Here is an 18,907-nt window from a genome sequence, read left to right as displayed (position 1 = left end):
AAAGCTAAAACAGAAAGAGGGGACAGAGTCCCACATACACGGACATTGTCATTGCATACTAAGCATTAATTCTCCTGCTGATAAATTTCCTTTGGGAAACAACACCTCTCCTCAATTTATCTGGCTTGAATGGGCTTACCCTCAACCTCACATCAAGGGTGATCATGAACCTAAGAGTGGCCAATAAGCAGATCAGTACATTTGGCAAAGGTGGTCATTCAGGTACAGATAATATGGGCCAAGCCAAATCAATTAAGCCAAATCAAAACTAACAGAAGGGCTTCTGCTTTAGTTCCTAAGACTCTTGGCTCTCTGAACATATAGTTTGCAGAATGGGGGTTGGGAATGAAGTCAAGTACAATGAGAGAACATGCCTGAGAATGAAGCCAAAAGACAGTAAAGAGACCTGATAACATCCCTGTTATCAACTGTTACCAATCCCTGATAACATCATTTCAGCTCCTAGACCCAGGAAGAGTTTCCTAGAACTTTCAGTTATGAGAACTAATAAATTGTTTTACTCAAGTTCATTTGAGTTGGTTTTCCTGTTTGTAACTGAAAGGACACTGAGGTCAAGGCCCTTTCTAAGTGCAGGAATAAGAAATTAGCAAGCTTGCTGTGGTAAAAAAAAAACATGGGCTTGGGAATTCAGTCAGATCTGGGTTCAGATTCTGTTGTGATACTATTTGGCCAACACTGGACAAAAAAATCCAATCTTCTGAACTTCACCTTTCTCAATTATAGAAAGGGAATAACAGCAACAATTCTGAATTGTAACAAAGAATTAAATGAGAAAGTAACATAAAGCATCAAGGTTGTATGCTCCTCTGTAACACTCATTATTATTCGAATGTTGTGAAGCCTTTGATAAAGCTACTGGAAGTCATTTTCACTTCACCCTTTTGAGATAGTGTTATGATAAAGAATAAAATATAAATTTACTTCTCTGATCTACGTACAGATAGTTACAGATTAATAAAAAAAATATATTGAATACAGGGTGGAAAATATTATTTCTCTTCCTGATAATAAGCTCTTTGAGAATAGAATGCTGTCTCTATTATATAGTCACTTCATGTTTTTACTTTTAAATGACTCTCTAACAAAAATATTTACCTTCAAAGTGTATACTCCCATTCTACCTGGAACCTTATAGAAGATGCCCTCTTCACCTCGGGAGTTTGTATGCAGCATTGCATTCAAGCATGCAAGAGGGGAAGTCCCACTGCAAAAGAAAAAAAAAACAAAAAAGAAGACGACGACGACAATGAACACAATGATTAGTTTCTGTCTCTAAATATCCAATGTAACACTGACCTAAGATAAAATTAACTGGTCAACAGTCATTTGACATAAATACTTTTTATAAACTATAAAGTCTATCAATCCACGGAAAAGCTGCCATGGAGAAAATGAATATAGAATTCACTCCCACACATCTAAGAAAACAATAATAATTCTTTAATTTTCTTAATCCTCATCCAGTATCTAACATTTAAGCTAAGAAAAATTTGTTTCAGAAGTATCACAAATATATTATATAAAGAGTCTATTTAATTTACAGTTTTGTCAATTATATCTCAGTGAAACCAAAAAATTTTTTTTAAAAAAGGCGATTTCAGTTAGCACAAGTTTTAAATGTCCAGAAGTAAAACAGAGGGGAAAGGAATACACACAGATCCAAATAAAAAACATTAATCTCTTGTCTACTGCTACAGTAGATTAAATCTGATCTGTGAAACAGACGCACTTCCATGGTCTCTTTTTACTTATTTTTTATTGCAATATAATTGACATGTATCGCAAAAAAAAATAAGAAACAGTTTCATGTGTATAACATAATGATTCCATATTTGTGTGGATGATCTCTTGTATTCAGACCTATCACGAGATCACTTAAAAGTAGGCTTTGGAATAGTTATTTACCTTCTATGAAGCAACTTGGTTAAATGTTTACTAATTCTAACATATATTTCCCATATTGTCTAGGGTTTTAGGTATATAATAAATTGCCTGTAAAAAATATAATTACTTTCCTAATTGTAATCAGATTTCATTTTCCTATCTTTTTGTAATTATCTAACAAAACAAGCAGCAATATAAATGGAGATGTGTGGCAAGTTTAAATTTAAAACGAAAATTCTCACAAAATCTTAGGGATAAGGCAGATTATTTGCACATTTCTAGCTCTTCTCTCTCTCAGTTAGTTCTCTGCCAGTATGACTCAACAACCCTAATAAGCCTACCAGAAGCTGCTGCTAATCTTGGGTATTTTAACCACTTTTAATGACTGTCCTTATTTCATCAACATATTGTTAACCATTTTCAGTTGTTATGAGAGATATCATTTATTGTGCTAGGTGTACTGTTACACTCAAGATTATTCTTAAGGTTGTTTGTCCTTGTATACAATTCCCCCAAATAGCTGTGCTTTTACTTTCTTGTATTTAATTTTCTAGTTTTATCTGTTTTTTCCTGTGTTAGTGACTTTATTATTCTTAATTTAAGGAGTTTCAGAAAAATGACATACATTTTCTTAGAGCTCAGTGGCTTGATTTTTCTTTTTTTAATTAAATGCCCTAGAACATCTGTAACAGTTATTTGCTTCTTTAAACTCCACCAGCTTAACTAGACTCTTGATGCATTCTAAAATTCCAGTAGCTCTCAAAGTGTTATTTTGAACAGAAGTCAGATTCCTTTCAGATATGGTATTTTATGACCTGAAAATCAGTGGGTTTCAAACCTGATACTGCATCTGAATCTCACAAGTAGCTTTTTAGAAAAGCATTTTTTTCCTCTAGTGGTTCTAATGTATAAATTTTGGGATGGGACTCAGAGCATATATATTTTTAAAAAGCTCCACAGGTAAGTATAATGCTAGCCAGGGATAAAAATGATTGTGGTAAACATTATATATATTACATACATTTGGCTGTCTTTGGGTAATGTGAAAGTGTTGAGGATCAAACACTAGAAAGAAGATAGAGGACAACAAAGAAAATAAATAAAAACTTTTTGCTGAAGAAAGATTTGAGTGTCTCTAGGTTGATTTTCATACTTATGTTTATCTAATTTGGTTATTTCCATATTAAAAATATACATAATATAATTCCAGTTAGAATCCCAAAGTTTATATCAATAAATATATAAAAATTGCCAAGAAATTTCTAGGGGAAAAAATTATGGGAGAACTGCTTAAGAAGGTATTAAAATATACTCTAAGTCACTATTATTGAAGCACTATATTTCTGGGACAGAATATATAGGCAAATGAGCACTGTTATAGACTGTTGGTAGAACAAAATAGAAGATGCAGAAACAGATCATAATAAATGTAAAAGGTACTATATATGTGTAGTAGGAAGAAAAACAGTGTCATTATATAGTCACCTATGGTTCCACCTGTGGTTTGATTACTTGGCATCTGTTCCCTCTTCTTCTAGAGACAGTACCTAAAATTTCCCATGAAACATTATCCCTCTCCCACTCTCCCTCAAGTGATTGAGATGGACTTATTAACCCCATGCTTATCACAGGTGTAAGTCCAAACGGTTAAGCAAGCATTTCCTGGTTGGAAAAGCCAACCGGCATTTCTGTATGCATCCTACTCCCCACCCCTACAGTGACAAAATCAGGAACAGACACATGACTCAATCTGGCCAACAATCTAAGGTGCTGTTTACTTGGGTATTAGGGAAAAGAAACTTTCTTTTCAGGGAAGAGTCAGAAAGAGACTCTTCTGCTGAGTAGTATGAAGTAATTCCGAAAACTTCCATAGTCATCATGTGACTATGAGGGAAGTATCTGGAACTGGGGTGGCACAACATGCAGGACAGACAAAAGAGACCTAAGTAAGGATTACCGGGAAAAATTCAACACCAAAAGAGACAGAACTGAGAAAAAGAGGTAAACAGCAACATATTTTTCAGCAGTATTACTTTTGCCACTGTATCAAGCCTTGCCTTGGGAATTTTGTTGAGCATTTAAGTCACAAGACCTGAGAGTCCTAAATAAAAGTTTATTTAATAAGTAGTGATGGCTTATCATGTTGTACATCTGGGGGAAATAATTCTCACAATATATACAAAAACATATTCCAAATAGATTAAAGGCCAAAATGTAAAGAGTAAAAGGTATTAAAAGAAAATAGTATAACCTACAGATACAGAAACTTTTCTACATGAGAGAAAACCTTAAAAATTTTTTAAAAAAAGAAACATATAGACTAAATAAAAATAATATGATCAATAAAGTGATAAATGTATACAAGCTGAAACAGGTCACTGCAAAGCAAATGCCAGAAAAAAAATTAATAATCCTAAGAGCCTCTTTTAAGAAAACACAAACCACCAAACAGAAAAAATAGATAAACGATATGAACAAATGATCATAAAACATGCAATGTAAATGGCCAACAGAACACATGAAAAGAAGCCCAAACTTAATAGTGGTCAAAGGAAAACAAATTAAATCAATATACCATTAGACTGGGAGAAATCGAATGGATTAAAATCTTAGCAGTATTGTACTATAGTTATGTAAGATGTGACCACTAGAGGAAGCTGGGGGAGGTATACATTGGATTATTTTTATAATTTCCTGTCGACTTATAACTACTTTAAAATTTTTAAAAATGAATTGATAAAATCCATTGCTGGTAAGGATATAGGCAAATGGGCACTCTTACAGACTGTTGGTGGGACTAACAACTGCCACCTGCCCCCACTCCACCCTCTAATTTCTCAATTCTGACTTAGAAATGTAACATGGAAGTATCCATTAAAATAAAAAATATTAGAGGCCACTGATCCAACAATCTCACTTTAATCCTACAAAAATAAGGCCACAAGAACTTAGGGTCATATATGCAAAGATCAGCCACAGCATCATTAAAAGTATCAAAACACTGAAAATGACTTCGAAGTCTATTAATACAGGAATGGTTGACCATATGTTAGTAAAGTAACCAACAGAATATAAAACAATAACAGCTACATTAACAGTAAAAGAAGTGCTAGATTCCAAGAAGCATTCTGTTTAGCCTTCACAATTCTTTTGAGACAGGCAAAATTATTTAACCATTAACAAAAAAACTAACATATATAGAGAATTAGGTAAGCTGTTCAAGAGCACATTAATTAGTAAAGAGTGAAGCCAAAATTCCAATGAGAAAAAAAAGAAACAGGAAAGAGACCATTTAAAAAGAACATATAACTAAGTGAAAACACAAACAAACAAACAAAAACATGCTATAATGTGTAGTTCAATAACCTATCTGGTAAAAGTTTGTCCCAACTAAGGGTATTCAATTTCAATAGTAAGTATCCACCCTGTTTATGTCAATAAACTAGGGTCTGTGGATCTAAAGGGGAAAGCTTTCTTAGAAAGTTTTCAGAATCTAAAAGAGAAAAGACAAGGGAACAAGTAACCACAGCACACTGCAATTTAATCAGTGCTATTAATATACACACAAGTCCACAATCCCTGATGCAAACTGAAGGCCAAATATTTCAGACATAAAAATCTTCTAGATTTTAGAAAGGTAACACAATACGCCATATGTGATGTACTACCACCAGCATCCCATAATTAAATACAGTTTAATATATGAATAAGTCACACTAAGTGGGGTAAACAAAGATTATATACAGTTTCATGTCAGTTCAGGAGAAGTGTTGTCAAATGTGTTTTGGTAACAACTGTATGGAAAAAACTTTTTTAAGCATTTTGAATTTGGGAATTATGAAATAGACTACAGATCTGTATATACAAAGTGCTTTAAGTCGGAGAGAAACAAACAATCTGGTTTAGGGTTTAGGTGCCAGAATCAAAACAAAACAAAACCCCAACCCAAACCAAACCAATAAAACCCTTAATAGTAAAACCAATAAAATGAAAGTAAATGGCACACACATCTGGTGAAAAGATGTGGTGAAAGAGATACAGATACCATCATAATATTTTCCTTGCAAGTCTGGGTATAATTTTCCTTTGAAGGAAATAAGAAAGTTTTGAAAAATCCACAAGATATACAGAACACTGTACCATTTAAGACAAAAATTTAGATTTTATTTCAGAAAAATTACAAAAAGAGAGTCCAGTGTTTAATTTTAATGAAGCAATGGCAGAGAAGTAAAAATAAGACACACTGATCATAATGGCAGGAATATATCTTCGAGGGAAGTAACTCCAGAATTACATAAATAAAAATAACTGAATAACTTGAAGAAACAGGCATCATCTGCATGAGTGATATAAACTCTGGTACTGAGATCAATACCAATGTAGTCAAGTACAGTTGACTCTTGAACAATGTAGGGGTTAGAGGAACTGATCCCCCACCCCGCTGCAGTCGAAAATCCATGTGTAACTTTTTACTTCCCAAAACTTAAGTTTTGCTATATGCAGGGGATTGGTTCCAGGATCCTCACAGATACAAAATCCCCTATAAAAAATAGTGTAGATCAATGCACAGAGTCAGCCCTCCACATCCACAGACACCCAACCGCAGATCAAAAACAGTACAGATATTTATTGAAAAAAATCCACACATAAAGTGGACTACACAGCTCAAATCCATGTTGTTTGAGGGTCAACTGTAAACACGCTATGAAGTAAGTCCTAACAGCCAAAGCAGTTGAAGCAAGAATACCTCAAAAGATTACATAACTATCATGAGACAATACAGCTTCTAATTTTTCTTGTCCATGCTCAAGAGATCGGAGTTGAAGAAGTGGAAGAGGAGGATGTTCTTTTAAGGAAAGGAACAAACACGACACTCTAAGTTTACGCTAAACCTACCTCACGTAAGGAAAAATACTCAGGTGTTTCATTTACAAGGCCCAAGAACAGTCATATAGCCTTATTTTGTTCTCTCTGCAGTAAAAGAAGTTCCCAGGCAGTAGTTAGTAGGGCTGAAAGACCTGACATCTATGATTACACTGTTCAGATAAAGCAAAAACGGTAACTCATAAAAGGAGACATCACTTGCATGGCAAAAAGAACCAGGCTTATGTATTCATACCAGTCTGAATTCGGATCTCATTATGGCCCTGAGTGAGTCATTTTAAATATACTTAATCTTAATTTTCTCAATTCCAAAAGATTTTCTCGTCTCTATTTCATAAAGGAAGTAATACTACCTACTTTGTAATTTGGGACAAAGTATAAGTCACAGAAATGACATTCAGGAACTGCAGTAGTGACCTTAACAACTTGCTTCCCGACTCCACTCCCGTGGTGTTCCAGTGTTACCTATCTCAAGCGATAGCAATTTCACCCTCACCCTCATCAACCTCCCACTCTGAAGCCAGAGTGACTTTTAAAAACACATACCAAAAAAAAAAAAAATCACAATCATGACACCTCTGCCCAGCTTAAATTTCATCCATGATATCATAATGTATTTTAGAATAAAGTCCAGAGTTATCAGTGTGATCTAACCATGACCATTCTCTTACATCGTCTGTGCTCTAGCATTCTTTCCATTTTGAATCTTATAATTCTTCTGACTTCTTGGCCTTTACGGGAGCTAATACTTCGGCTTGCAGTGATAACCCTCATCTTTTCTCCTCGCAAGCTTCAAATCACTCTAAAGATTTCAGCCTTAATGTCTCTTGTTTGAGGAAGTCACTCCAATATTGAATAAAAACCAACACTTCTCCTAAATACATATAATTTATAACTACGTATATTGTAATGAAAACAATTTAATGTGTGACTACATTGTGGGCCAGCCAGATTCAATGTGTGATTTCATTTAAACTCTCTGGGAAGCAGATTCTCTCCTCTCATCTACATTTGAACCCAAAAGCATATAGGCTCCAGGACCTACAAGTGTAATCCTGAAATTATGATGGATGAGCCTGATGAAAATGGAACAAAAATGAAGGAAGCAGAGCTGAGACACTGATCCAACTGCTGGGATTCCTAAATCAAGTTTTGCCTGTTTTTTTTTTTTCCACTTATGTTACATGAGTAATTTAATATCTAACCCAATTTATATTGCATTTCTTGTTATTTACAACTAAAAATATCTTAACTGGTAAAAAAAATACCTAAGTCAAAGCACCCAAACTGACGGATATGAAAGAGAAACAGAAGATAAGTATAGGAGAATATTCAAAGGTAACAAATCTCTCCTACCAATGAGAAAATATTGTTTATGAATAAGATAAAATGATAAGATAATAATATGATAATGTAAGAAGAGGCATATTAACATAACTATCATTCAAGTCTACGGTCCTACTACAGAGGCTGAAGATGAAACTGAAAGCTTTTATGCACATATCCAAGAAATCGATCACATGCCAAAACAAGACGTGCTGATAATTACAGGTGACTAGAACGCAAAAGTAGGAAATAAAGCAGAATCAAATGTTGCTGGAAATTTTGGACTGGGGTCAGAAATGAAGCAAGAGATTGGCTTGGAGATTTCTGTAAAGTCAAGAACTTGTTGCAAACACAAGCTTCAAACAACTGAACAGGCAACTGTATACACAGACATCATCAGGTGGCCCACACAGACATGAGACTATGTACCTGGAAGCAGAAGATGGAGAAGTTGTATTGTCTCCCCAAACAAGGCCAGGAGCAGACTGTGGTACTGACCACAAACTGTTAATATCAAACATTAGAGTAAAGCTGAAGAACACTAGGAGAATCAAGTGCCAAAATATAATGTAAGTAACATTTCTGATGAATTAAAAGTCCACATAAAAAAACAGATTTGCATTGATAAACTTAACTGACCAAGAACCAGAAGAACTGTGGACTGAAACTAGAAAAATTATTAGGGAAAACAATGCGAGAAATAAAAAGAAAAATTGAGATGGATGACAGAAGAAACACTAAAAATTGTTAGAGACAAACAAAAGGTGCCAAAAGCAGGGTTAGAATCCTGAATGCAGACTATCAAGAAAAAAACAAAGAGAACTATTATAATAGTCAACGTAAAGAGGTAGACAAGAACAGGAAAGGGAAAACAAGAGACCACTGCCAGAATATTCAAGAACTAGAAGGGAATTTCTACCTTAAATGTAACAAGAAATGCTGGTTCTTCAAGCCAGATTCATAAAAGGAAGAGGCACTCAAGATCTAATTGTGCGCATTCACTGGATATTGGAGTGCTCCAAAAATTTGATAAGGTCAGTCTATTTTATAGACTACAGGAAAGCCTCTGTGTTGATCAGAAAGAGCTATGGGTGGCTCTGAAAGACATGGGCACGCCTCAGCACTCAACTGTCCTGATGCACAACCTGCACTGTGGACAGGAAGCCACCGTCAAGACAGAATATGGAGACAGAATGATTTCCTGTAGCCAAAGGGGTCAGACAAGGATGCATTTTATCTCCTTATCTGTTTGAATTTTATGTAGAACATATCATATGAAAAACTGGGCTAGACTCAGAGAAAGGAAGAGTGAAATTGGTGGCAGAATATCAATAACTTAAGATAATGATATCAACTTACTGGCGGAAATAACGATTTGAAACTTGTGATGAAAGTGAAAGAAGAACGTGTCAAAGCAGGACTGCATTTGAACATTAAGAAGACAAAAGTCACAATGACAGAAGAAATACACGACTTTAACGTGGACAATAAAGACATTAAAATTGTTAAAGATATTGCTTACCTTGGTTCAGTCATCAATTCGAATGGAGACTGCAGCCAAGAAATCAAGACAAGGCTGAGACTCAGAGGGCAGCAATGGAAGAATTAGGAAAGATCACTCAGCAAAGATGTGTCATTAGAGACCAAAGTTAAGATTATTCACACCCTCATGCTCCCAATTAGTATCTATGGATAGTAGGACAATGAAGAAGGCAGACAGGAAAAAATGAATTCATTTGAAATGTGTTGGAGGAGAGCCCTACGGATATCCTGGACTGCCAGGAAGACGAACCAATGGGTCCCAGAGTAAATTAAGCCCGAAACATCACTGAAGACAAAAATGATAAAACTGAAACTGTCCTACTTTGAGCACATCATGAGAGGGCAGGGTCCTTTAGAAAAGACAATAATTTGGGGGAAAATAGAGGGCAGCAGGAAAAGAGGAAGACCAAACACGAAATGGATTAACTCCGTAAAAGAAACCATAGGCATGAATCTGTTAAGAGCTGAGCAGGGCTGTTGAGGACAGGATATTGTGAACATCATTCAATGATAAAGTCACCGGAAGTCAAAGCCAACGCAATGACGTATAACACATAAGAAAAAGCAAGGTGCCACTCAAACCTGTACAGACTAACTTAAGTACTCAAATACTCAGAAACATGTATCTTGATTTTTTTCTAAATCTTGAACTTTAAGAATTAAGAATCAAGCCAAGATCTAGGCATGAAAAGCAAAAGTTTTAAATTAAATTTGTTTTCAATTTATCATCTACTCCCTCTATCATGTCACCCTGTAGTACATTAGAATAAGTGAAATATATTTTCCTGGGCTTGGCTACAAGACTTGATTTAGTCAATGAAATTATAGACATGACAGAAAGAGAAGCTAAAATGTGCTTGCATATTTAGCTAACTCCTGAAACTGCCCTGACAACAGGCCACTGATTCCAGAACAGAGAACGATCCACAGCCTGGAGCCAAGCCTAGGCAACAATAACCGAATCCCAGGAAATCTAAACACATGAGGAAGAAAAGGAACTATTTTTTGTTATAAGCTGGTGAAATTTTGACATTGTTATGCAGCAAAAACTGACCAATAAAAATAAGCCCTGTATAACTCAGGAACAACTGCTTTCTTAGCAATACGCAATACCAAAAGATAGCAAACAAAATCCTTAAGAAAAGTTAACAAAAAAAATGTATATTTAGCCAAGACGTCACTCAAACAAAGAAGCAATAGAAAGACATTAGTCAGCCCAAAACTCAGGAGAAAAAAAAAGAAAATCACCCATAAACTTAAATCTAGCCAACAAAGAAATGCACCAAAATAAACAATCGGTAATGGATAAAATGGTTTAAAAAGGGGGAAAAGGTAAACAGTTGCAATTAATAAGAGAAATGTAAATGTTTTCTATTTTTTCAACTTTCATTTTAAAAATGATAACGCATCCTCAGAATTTTTCTATTTTCTTTTCCTTCAATGTCAGAGATCATTTGGGAATTAATAACCTAAATGAAGTAAATAAAACATATCAATATACTTCAGTGAAAAAACTGATGCCTACCAATTTTCTTAGTTTCTTCAATTAAATGCAATAAACAATGGTTTTGGTTGCTGAATTACAGAATTCTTTTTCCACTGTACATTTCTTTCATTATTAACTTTGTGGTTTGTTTAGGGGGGTGTTATCAGGTATCGCTTTTACAAAGTATTAAATAGTCCAAAAGTACATGAATTACAAAACAGTGTAACTTCTGAAAGAGTAAGGCTCTTTTTCGAAATCACTTCCTTTGTCACAGGGCAAGCTATTAAAAACAAAACGAAAACTAGAACTGCAGGTAATAGAAGGAAACTAACTGTATTTAGATTGAAGTGAAAGACTTCCAATCAAAGAGGAAGTGAATAGCAAGGTATTTGTTGACCAAGTACAAGAAGGGACACACTCAAAAAGAGAGTCAGTCACAAATGCCCACGAATACAAAGAAAGGGGATACCTATACGTAACATTCAAAGATCAAGAGACAAGGCAAAGATGAAGAAGGCAGGAAGATCTAGTGGTTTTAGAATGAGTATGTTTAGATCATATCACCAAAATTTTTAATCATTTCAATTATATAGTAATGACTTTAGGGAAAAAAATACTTTTTACTTAAAGAGTATCAACAGAAAAGCAATCACATTTTGATAACTTTAAAGCTTGTTATATTGAAATACATTTCGAAATAGAATTACAAACCTATAACAGAATAACTTATGTGTTAAAATTTATCTTTAATCTAAAGTATATTTAGATTATTAGATATTTAGATAATCTAAAGTATATTTAGACAAATGATTCATTACACCTCACAACTGTTGAGATACCCATGCTAAATAAAGACCACTTAATAATGTTTGTGTAGGGACTAAACTGCTACTTATCCTCAAGCGATAAAATAAATTATAGTAGAAAATAATCCAGAGAATAAAATAAGGTAATCTATGAAAATAAGATAATCTATGAGTTCACACTGATATAAATAAATGAACAAATCAATGAATAGAAGAGAATTTGTTGAGTAGAATTCTAATTAACAAATATAGAAGAAATGATGGAATTAGAAAATCACCTATGTGGCAATCACATTTCAAGCAAGTATTATCAGTGGATGTTGCAGCAGACAAACTCTAAAATGACCCTCGGTTAGCCCCACATTCCTGAGCAATATCCCCCGCACGCACACACTCCCCGCCTTGAATGCAGGTGGGACCTGTGAGTTGCTTCTAACCAATAAAATACAGCAAATGTAGTGGGATGTCACTTCAGTGACTATTACATAAGATTACAGTGTCCTTGAGAGGTGACTCTGAGGAAGCATGTAGGTTGGGGAGGCTCAAGTGGTAAAGAACTCAGGGCAGCCTGAGTTCTCAAAAGAACTCAAAAGCTAGCGGGGAACTGAGGACCTCAGCCTGATAAGCCCCAAGGATCTGAATCCTGCCAACAACCTGTTGAGCTTCATAGTGGATCCTTCTCTCATTAAGCCTTCAGACAAGAACCTAGCCCTGGCCAACACCTTGATTACGGCCTTGCAGGAGACCCAGTAAAGTCATGCCTAGATTTCTGACACACACAAAAAAAAACTGAGACAATAAATGTATGCTGTTTAAAGCTAAGTTTGTGGTAATATTGTTAAGCAGCAATAGAAAGCTAATGAGATGCTGAAACCAGTGGGCAAAAAGGTACAATGAGATCTACATACATAGTCTCAAAGTATCTCTCCTTCCACAAATGCTTATTAATTACAAAAGAAAAAATTATACTTTTACAGTGGAGAAACTTGGCAGACATCACATAAACCAAGAGGCCAAAGTTATCAACACCGATAATGGAATAAATTGAAAACAGTGCCTCCTGATATGATTTAGTAAAAATGACATACCGCTTCTGTGAAATTCCTGCCAAAAATGCACCTGAGTCTAATCATAAGAAAATATCAGACATATCCAAACTGACAGTCTACAAAATAGCTGGCCTGCACTCTAAAAATTTCAAGGTCATTAAAGACAAAGACTAAAGAATGCTTTCAGGTTAAAGGAGACATAGAGACACACAAAAACTCAATGAAAATGAACATGTGATCCCGGATCAGGAGGACATCAGCAGAATTACCAAATGTGAATAAAGTCTGCTGATTTGATAGTAATATCAATGTTAATATCCTGATTTTGATACTTGAATATATTTGTCTTTAGAAAATATACTCTGGAGTGTTTAAAGGTGGTGCATCATGTCTACAACTTAATCTCAGACATTTCGGAAACACTAGGTAGGGAGGAAAGGAAGGAGGTAGATAGGTAGAATGATAAAGTAGTATATAAAATGTTAACATTTGGGGAATCTAGATGAAAGCTTTATAAAAATTCTTTGTACTACTTCTGCAACTTTTCTTAAAGTCTGAAATTAAAAAGTTGAATAAAAAGCTAAGAACACAAATAGTATAAGAAAAGTCTATAAAAACAACATGAACCAATGAAACAGTATGAAGTACTGATAAAAAGTATAATACAAATTAACCTCAAAAGACAATATATTACATGGTTCCAGTTATGTGAAATGTCCAGAAATGGCCAATCTACAGAGACAGAAAGCAATTTAGGGACTGGCAGTAGGAACAAGTATTAACTATATACAGGTATGAGGAATCTTATTGAGGAGATGGAAATATTCTAAAGCTTGACTATGGCAATGGTTGCATTGCACAGCTTAGTAAATTTACTTAAAATCACTGAATTGTACATTTAGAATGGATGAAGTTTATGGTATATAAACTATGCGTCAGTAGTTTTTTTAAAAATGACAATGTGGGCCTTTTGAGTTACGCTTCTCTTGCTCAGGCCTGCTTCCACATCTAGAAATATACTTTCCTTTCTAATAAAACTTTTCTACTGTAAAAAAAAAAAAAAATGACAATGTGGAAAAGAAGCTAACTTGGTTTCTCATTCACTGAACATTTACCAAAGAGTTATCATATAACAGCACAATGGCAACTGTTGGTGATATAAAAACGGAAGTGGAAGTTTCCATTAGCACATATTCTTGTATTTTACTGTAAAAATAACTGAACTGAGACTGAGCAGAGCCAAATGATATGGTCTCTATTTCCTAGTACATACACACACACACTACAGTATCATTTAATTTATGATTAACTGATATTTCCTTCCCACCAGAGATGTGAGGCAAGTTAGCAAAAATTGCAAATGTGCAGTAATACGAAAACTTCAGCCACATTTACAATTTTGCTATCAATCAAGAACTGAACAAAATCAGAAATTTAGGTTTAGAACTTACTATGCTTTTTACTTTGTCAGTGACCAATCCTACTGGATTATAAGAATATATTCAACTGTCAATACAGTAGTACCTGCAGCAAAATGTTCATTCTTAATGTTTTATAATTTGGTACTTTTTTTGAAAGAGCTCTCTTGCAAAAAATAACTGATAAGTTTTTCCATAACTAATCATGCCTAATTTCTCCATTGAAAGTCTTGACAATTTCGCTACGGGTTTCTTTCATTTTTAGTTTCTTTCTGGAGCTTGAAATTACAAACTAAAACTGTATTTAAAGTCTGTAACAGTGTTTATAAATATACAAGGTCCAGCAACTCTCAGCAAATATCTTTAGCTTGTTCTGTCTCATCTATAGCCTTCCTAATTCTAAAGGGCCTTGCTGGCAGTCTTAAAAGAATTACTCAGTTGTTATTCCAATTCTGTATTATCACATTGCATGCAGAAATTAATAAAAATTCATATTCTTATCCTTCATGTCTACAACCTTATATCACTGCCTAGATTTTAAACCGCACAGGGCAAAATAAATTTACTGCCATCTAAGAAAATTTAAAGTACCTCTGCTCATCCCCTCTAACTTAGGGAGATGTTCTATAATTTCCTACCAATAAAACACAATAATTGCTTTTCCTACAGTAAATAAAACTGTGCCTGACTCAAATAACAACAAAATCCTACATTTTTTTATTGTGGTAAAATATAGATTAATATAAATTTACCATCTTAACTATTTCAAAGTGTACAGTTCACTTATACTTGAGTACATTCATACTGCTACACAACTAAGCTCCAGAACTCTTTTTATCTTGCAAAACTGAAACTCTATACCTATCAAACAACTCCCCTACACCTAGCCCCTGGCAACCACCTTTCTACTTCCTGTCTCTATCAATATGACTATAATAGGTCCATATATAAACAAAATCATACAATATTTGTCCTCCTGTGTCTGGTTTATTTCACTGAGTATATCTTCAAAGTTCATCCATATTGTAGTGTATATCAGAATTTCCTTTTATAAGGCTTAATAATATTCCATTGAATGTATATGACACATTTTGTTTATCCATTCATCCATCAATGGACATTTGGACTGTTTTCATCTTTTGCGCCTATTGTGAATAATGCTACCATGAATATTGGTGTAAAATATCTATTCAAGTCCCTGCTTTCAATTCTTTTATGCATATACCCAAAAGTAGAAATGCTGAGTCAAATAACATCCTACAACTTTTAAATATTTTTATCTTACTCCCAGTTTACACAATCATCACTCTGATGCAACCTCCTATGGACAAGAATCAGATAAATCCATAGGTTGACAAGGAGCTTCATAGGTCATCTAGTTCATTTACTTACAGATGCTTATATCCCCTCCTAAAACATTGCAAACAGGTAATCATCCAGTCTTTTCACACAAGCATATAATGTGGTGGAGACTCACTATGTCCGCAAGCATTTCCAATTATTCATAAATTGTTCCTTAAGCTAAGCCAAATATGTATTCTTATAACTCCTGATTTCATGCTGGAAATCACTGGTTATCACAGTGGAAAAATCTGGGAGGATCTTTCCTTCCTCTTTGTGATTTTCTGGACTGTTTGAATTTTCCAAAATGACCTTGCAATAAATTACCTTTATAATGGGGCGGCGGGGGGGTTGGGGGGGGTGTGGGGGTGGTGGCTAACATTATTTGTTCATTATCCCATATGCCAGTCCTTTAAGTACTTTATGAAACCCTGAAGTCTACTACTGCCTTTCAGATTTTTGGTCTTTCCTCACTAGCATCCTTTTCTGCAACCAATCTAAAGAAATTTAATATAATAAACTTTTACAGTCCAACCTCAAAATTTACCACTGTCCTCCAATAGTTATTACCCCCATTTCGAGCTTTTGATAAAGAGCTTTAAGGGACTTCATCAGCCTAATTTATTTAATCCTAAAGATATTCCCCCTTGCAACAGTAGATTACCCGGCCTAACCCCTACTTTAATCCCAATCTTGTGTTCATTTTTCTGTACACCCTCCTACAGAATAGCCTTGTCAAAACTAGGACTTAATCAGCTTCTCTATCCCTGACTGAACTATTATACACTCTATATTTATCCTTCCAAGCTCAATCCCTTGAATTTCAATAGGATTAAATAACAGACTCAGAGTTTCAAGGTTAAAAGAAATGTAGAATCATCTAGTTCCCCAAAGAGATGCCTGAATACCTTATTTCAGGTCAATTTTAAATGTAAAAAGATAATAAACTTTTAAGAATCTTTAATCACATGATACGCTCACTTATTCATATACACACACACAGAATCATCATTATCCACATACAAACTAAAAATTCTAAACTAAATAACTTTAAAACCAAGAACTGATTTTTATGACATGCTTACCTGTCAGCACAAAGAACAAAACTGAACTCAACAGCACCCTCGTGTTGAGAAATAGTGAGTTTAGGAATCACTATAAATAGACTTGGTAGGTTTTAAATTCACTGAAAATTTTTATATTATTATAAACTCTTTCATTAAAACATTTTACTTGCTTTCCATTGGCCATATACCTATAATTCTTCCAACAAGAAGTCCATTTGGGTTAACAACTAATCCACTTTTCAAAAAGAAATAACAAATGTAGATTTTAAATGTAAAAAGTAGCATCTAATTCATCGTACTTTAGTGAATTAGATTCTTCAAACTGTTTTCCTCCACAAACGCACCATGAAACAAATGGTAGTGAAACCATTAGAGAGGGGGAAAGGGTGTGAAGGGAAATTTTTAAACAAGCATTTCTGGAGAAGCCAGCCCAGCTGGGACCCCAAAATGAGAGGTCTGGATTAACAGACCAGCAAAAGAGTGCAAAACAAATATGAGAGTAACCTAGGAATAGCCTGGAGAGAAAGGTAGCAATAAAAAAAGATTCTTTCGAAGTTTTTCTTGTATATTCTCTCTACCTCTTAATAAATCTTCACTCTATCTTCCCATTATTGTCTTTTTCTTACTATCGTTTTTTTTAAAAGGCATGGTTTGCCCACTACCAGTAAGATGTGAGCACAACCATTTGAAAGGAAAAAAAAGAGTCCAGTGATTGCTTTAAGTAAATATTTGGAAAAACAACATTCGATTTTATTTAGATTAATCACAAACTCTTGGTACAGAAGGACTTTAGAGAACATCATAACGTTTTACCTAAGGAAAACTACAATACGGTTCATTAAGAGCTTTATCTAACCTCCTGATTCCACTCAAAAGTAGGCAACAGAAGCAGCACTTATGTTTGGAGTCAGACAGATGTGGGTACAGATTTTCTCTCTAAATAACTATGTGATTTCTCACTGCTTCAATGTCTTTATCTGTGAAATAAAGACTTCAGAGGGTTTAAGATTAAATAGATCAAATGCATAAAATACCTGAATCTTATCTTAGTCCATGGCCATTTCCACTATTGGTTCACTAACAGCACCTTGCTTTTCAATCTTATGAGAAATAAGTAATAAAAAGAACAAGCAGACTTTAAGAGAAACCTAATGCTTCTAAGAAAGGTCATTCTGTAACTACTGCATATAAAGAAATATCAACTGCCTTTATTTTGGCTGATCAAGATGCTAACATTTCCTAATGGCTGGGCAGAGTTCCTAACCAGCATGGACTGAACTAAAGAGGTGCAGATGTCTGCATATGAGGACACACTATTTGGGATAAAAGAAGTATTAGTGTGAAAAACAGAAACTAAAAATAGAATACTTCTCAATATAAGCCATGGACATAGTTCTGAAAGAGCTGGAGAGAGAATAAAATTCAACAGATTTAAGTATATCAATAAATAAGAAGTTGAAATTTTATATCTTTGTCCTATTTGGTATTTCTTGTTCATTTAGCAACATAGCTTATAAATCTGAAGAACAAAGCTATTTATTACAATTATTTTCTGCTTTTGAACAAGAACTGTCGGTCTTGACATGGCCACTTAAACCATGATTCACAATTTTGAAGAAGTCAACTGATCCTTTCATTTTACCAATTCCTGGCATTTTCCAAGTCACAGAAGTAACTCAGAATTATGGTAAAGCTTATATAATTAAATGGCTTTGACTGTGAGTTATCTTACCTCAAGCAGCAAAAATAAAGGCTAAAACAGGAGAGGCATGAAAGTACCAGCAAATAGGATCAGACCTCAAGAAACAGCCCTGACCAGGAAGCTTCTTTTGTCCTTGTGGGCCTGAGACTAATCAGCCTACTCCCCTGAGATGCTGACAGCCCAGTGGCATAAGCAAGAAGGGTCCCAACACAAGCACCTGACCCAGGAAGCCTCTCTGTTCCCATAGGCTGGAGACTCCCTCTTCCCCACATTGAGAGGCATAAGGCAGCCTGGCCTGTGGAAACTCTTTCCACCCTTCAGAAAGCAGCAGCAGAGATCACTGGGAACTTGTGTGTCTACAAATAAAACAAGAAGACCAAA

The 18,907-nt window shown here is 34.7% G+C and overlaps 1 protein-coding gene across 2 annotated transcripts in view; it reads right to left on the bottom strand.

Moving 5' to 3' along the window:
- Positions 1-18,907, bottom strand: part of ASXL2 (additional sex combs like 2, transcriptional regulator) — a 107,087-nt gene that overhangs the window by 48,437 nt on the left and 39,743 nt on the right. For both annotated transcript variants that reach the window (XM_011356536.2, XM_011356537.2), the window contains one exon: positions 1,117-1,225. In XM_011356536.2, the coding sequence (XP_011354838.1) occupies positions 1,117-1,225 (109 nt within the window). The remainder of the gene's footprint in view (positions 1-1,116; positions 1,226-18,907) is intronic.

The sequence above is a fragment of the Pteropus vampyrus genome, unplaced genomic scaffold (genome assembly GCF_000151845.1).
Source record: "Pteropus vampyrus isolate Shadow unplaced genomic scaffold, Pvam_2.0 Scaffold28, whole genome shotgun sequence".
Lineage (NCBI taxonomy): Eukaryota > Metazoa > Chordata > Mammalia > Chiroptera > Pteropodidae > Pteropus > Pteropus vampyrus.
The sequence above is the reverse complement of the archived record's forward strand: the minus strand, read 5'-3'. Positions and strand labels throughout refer to the sequence as shown.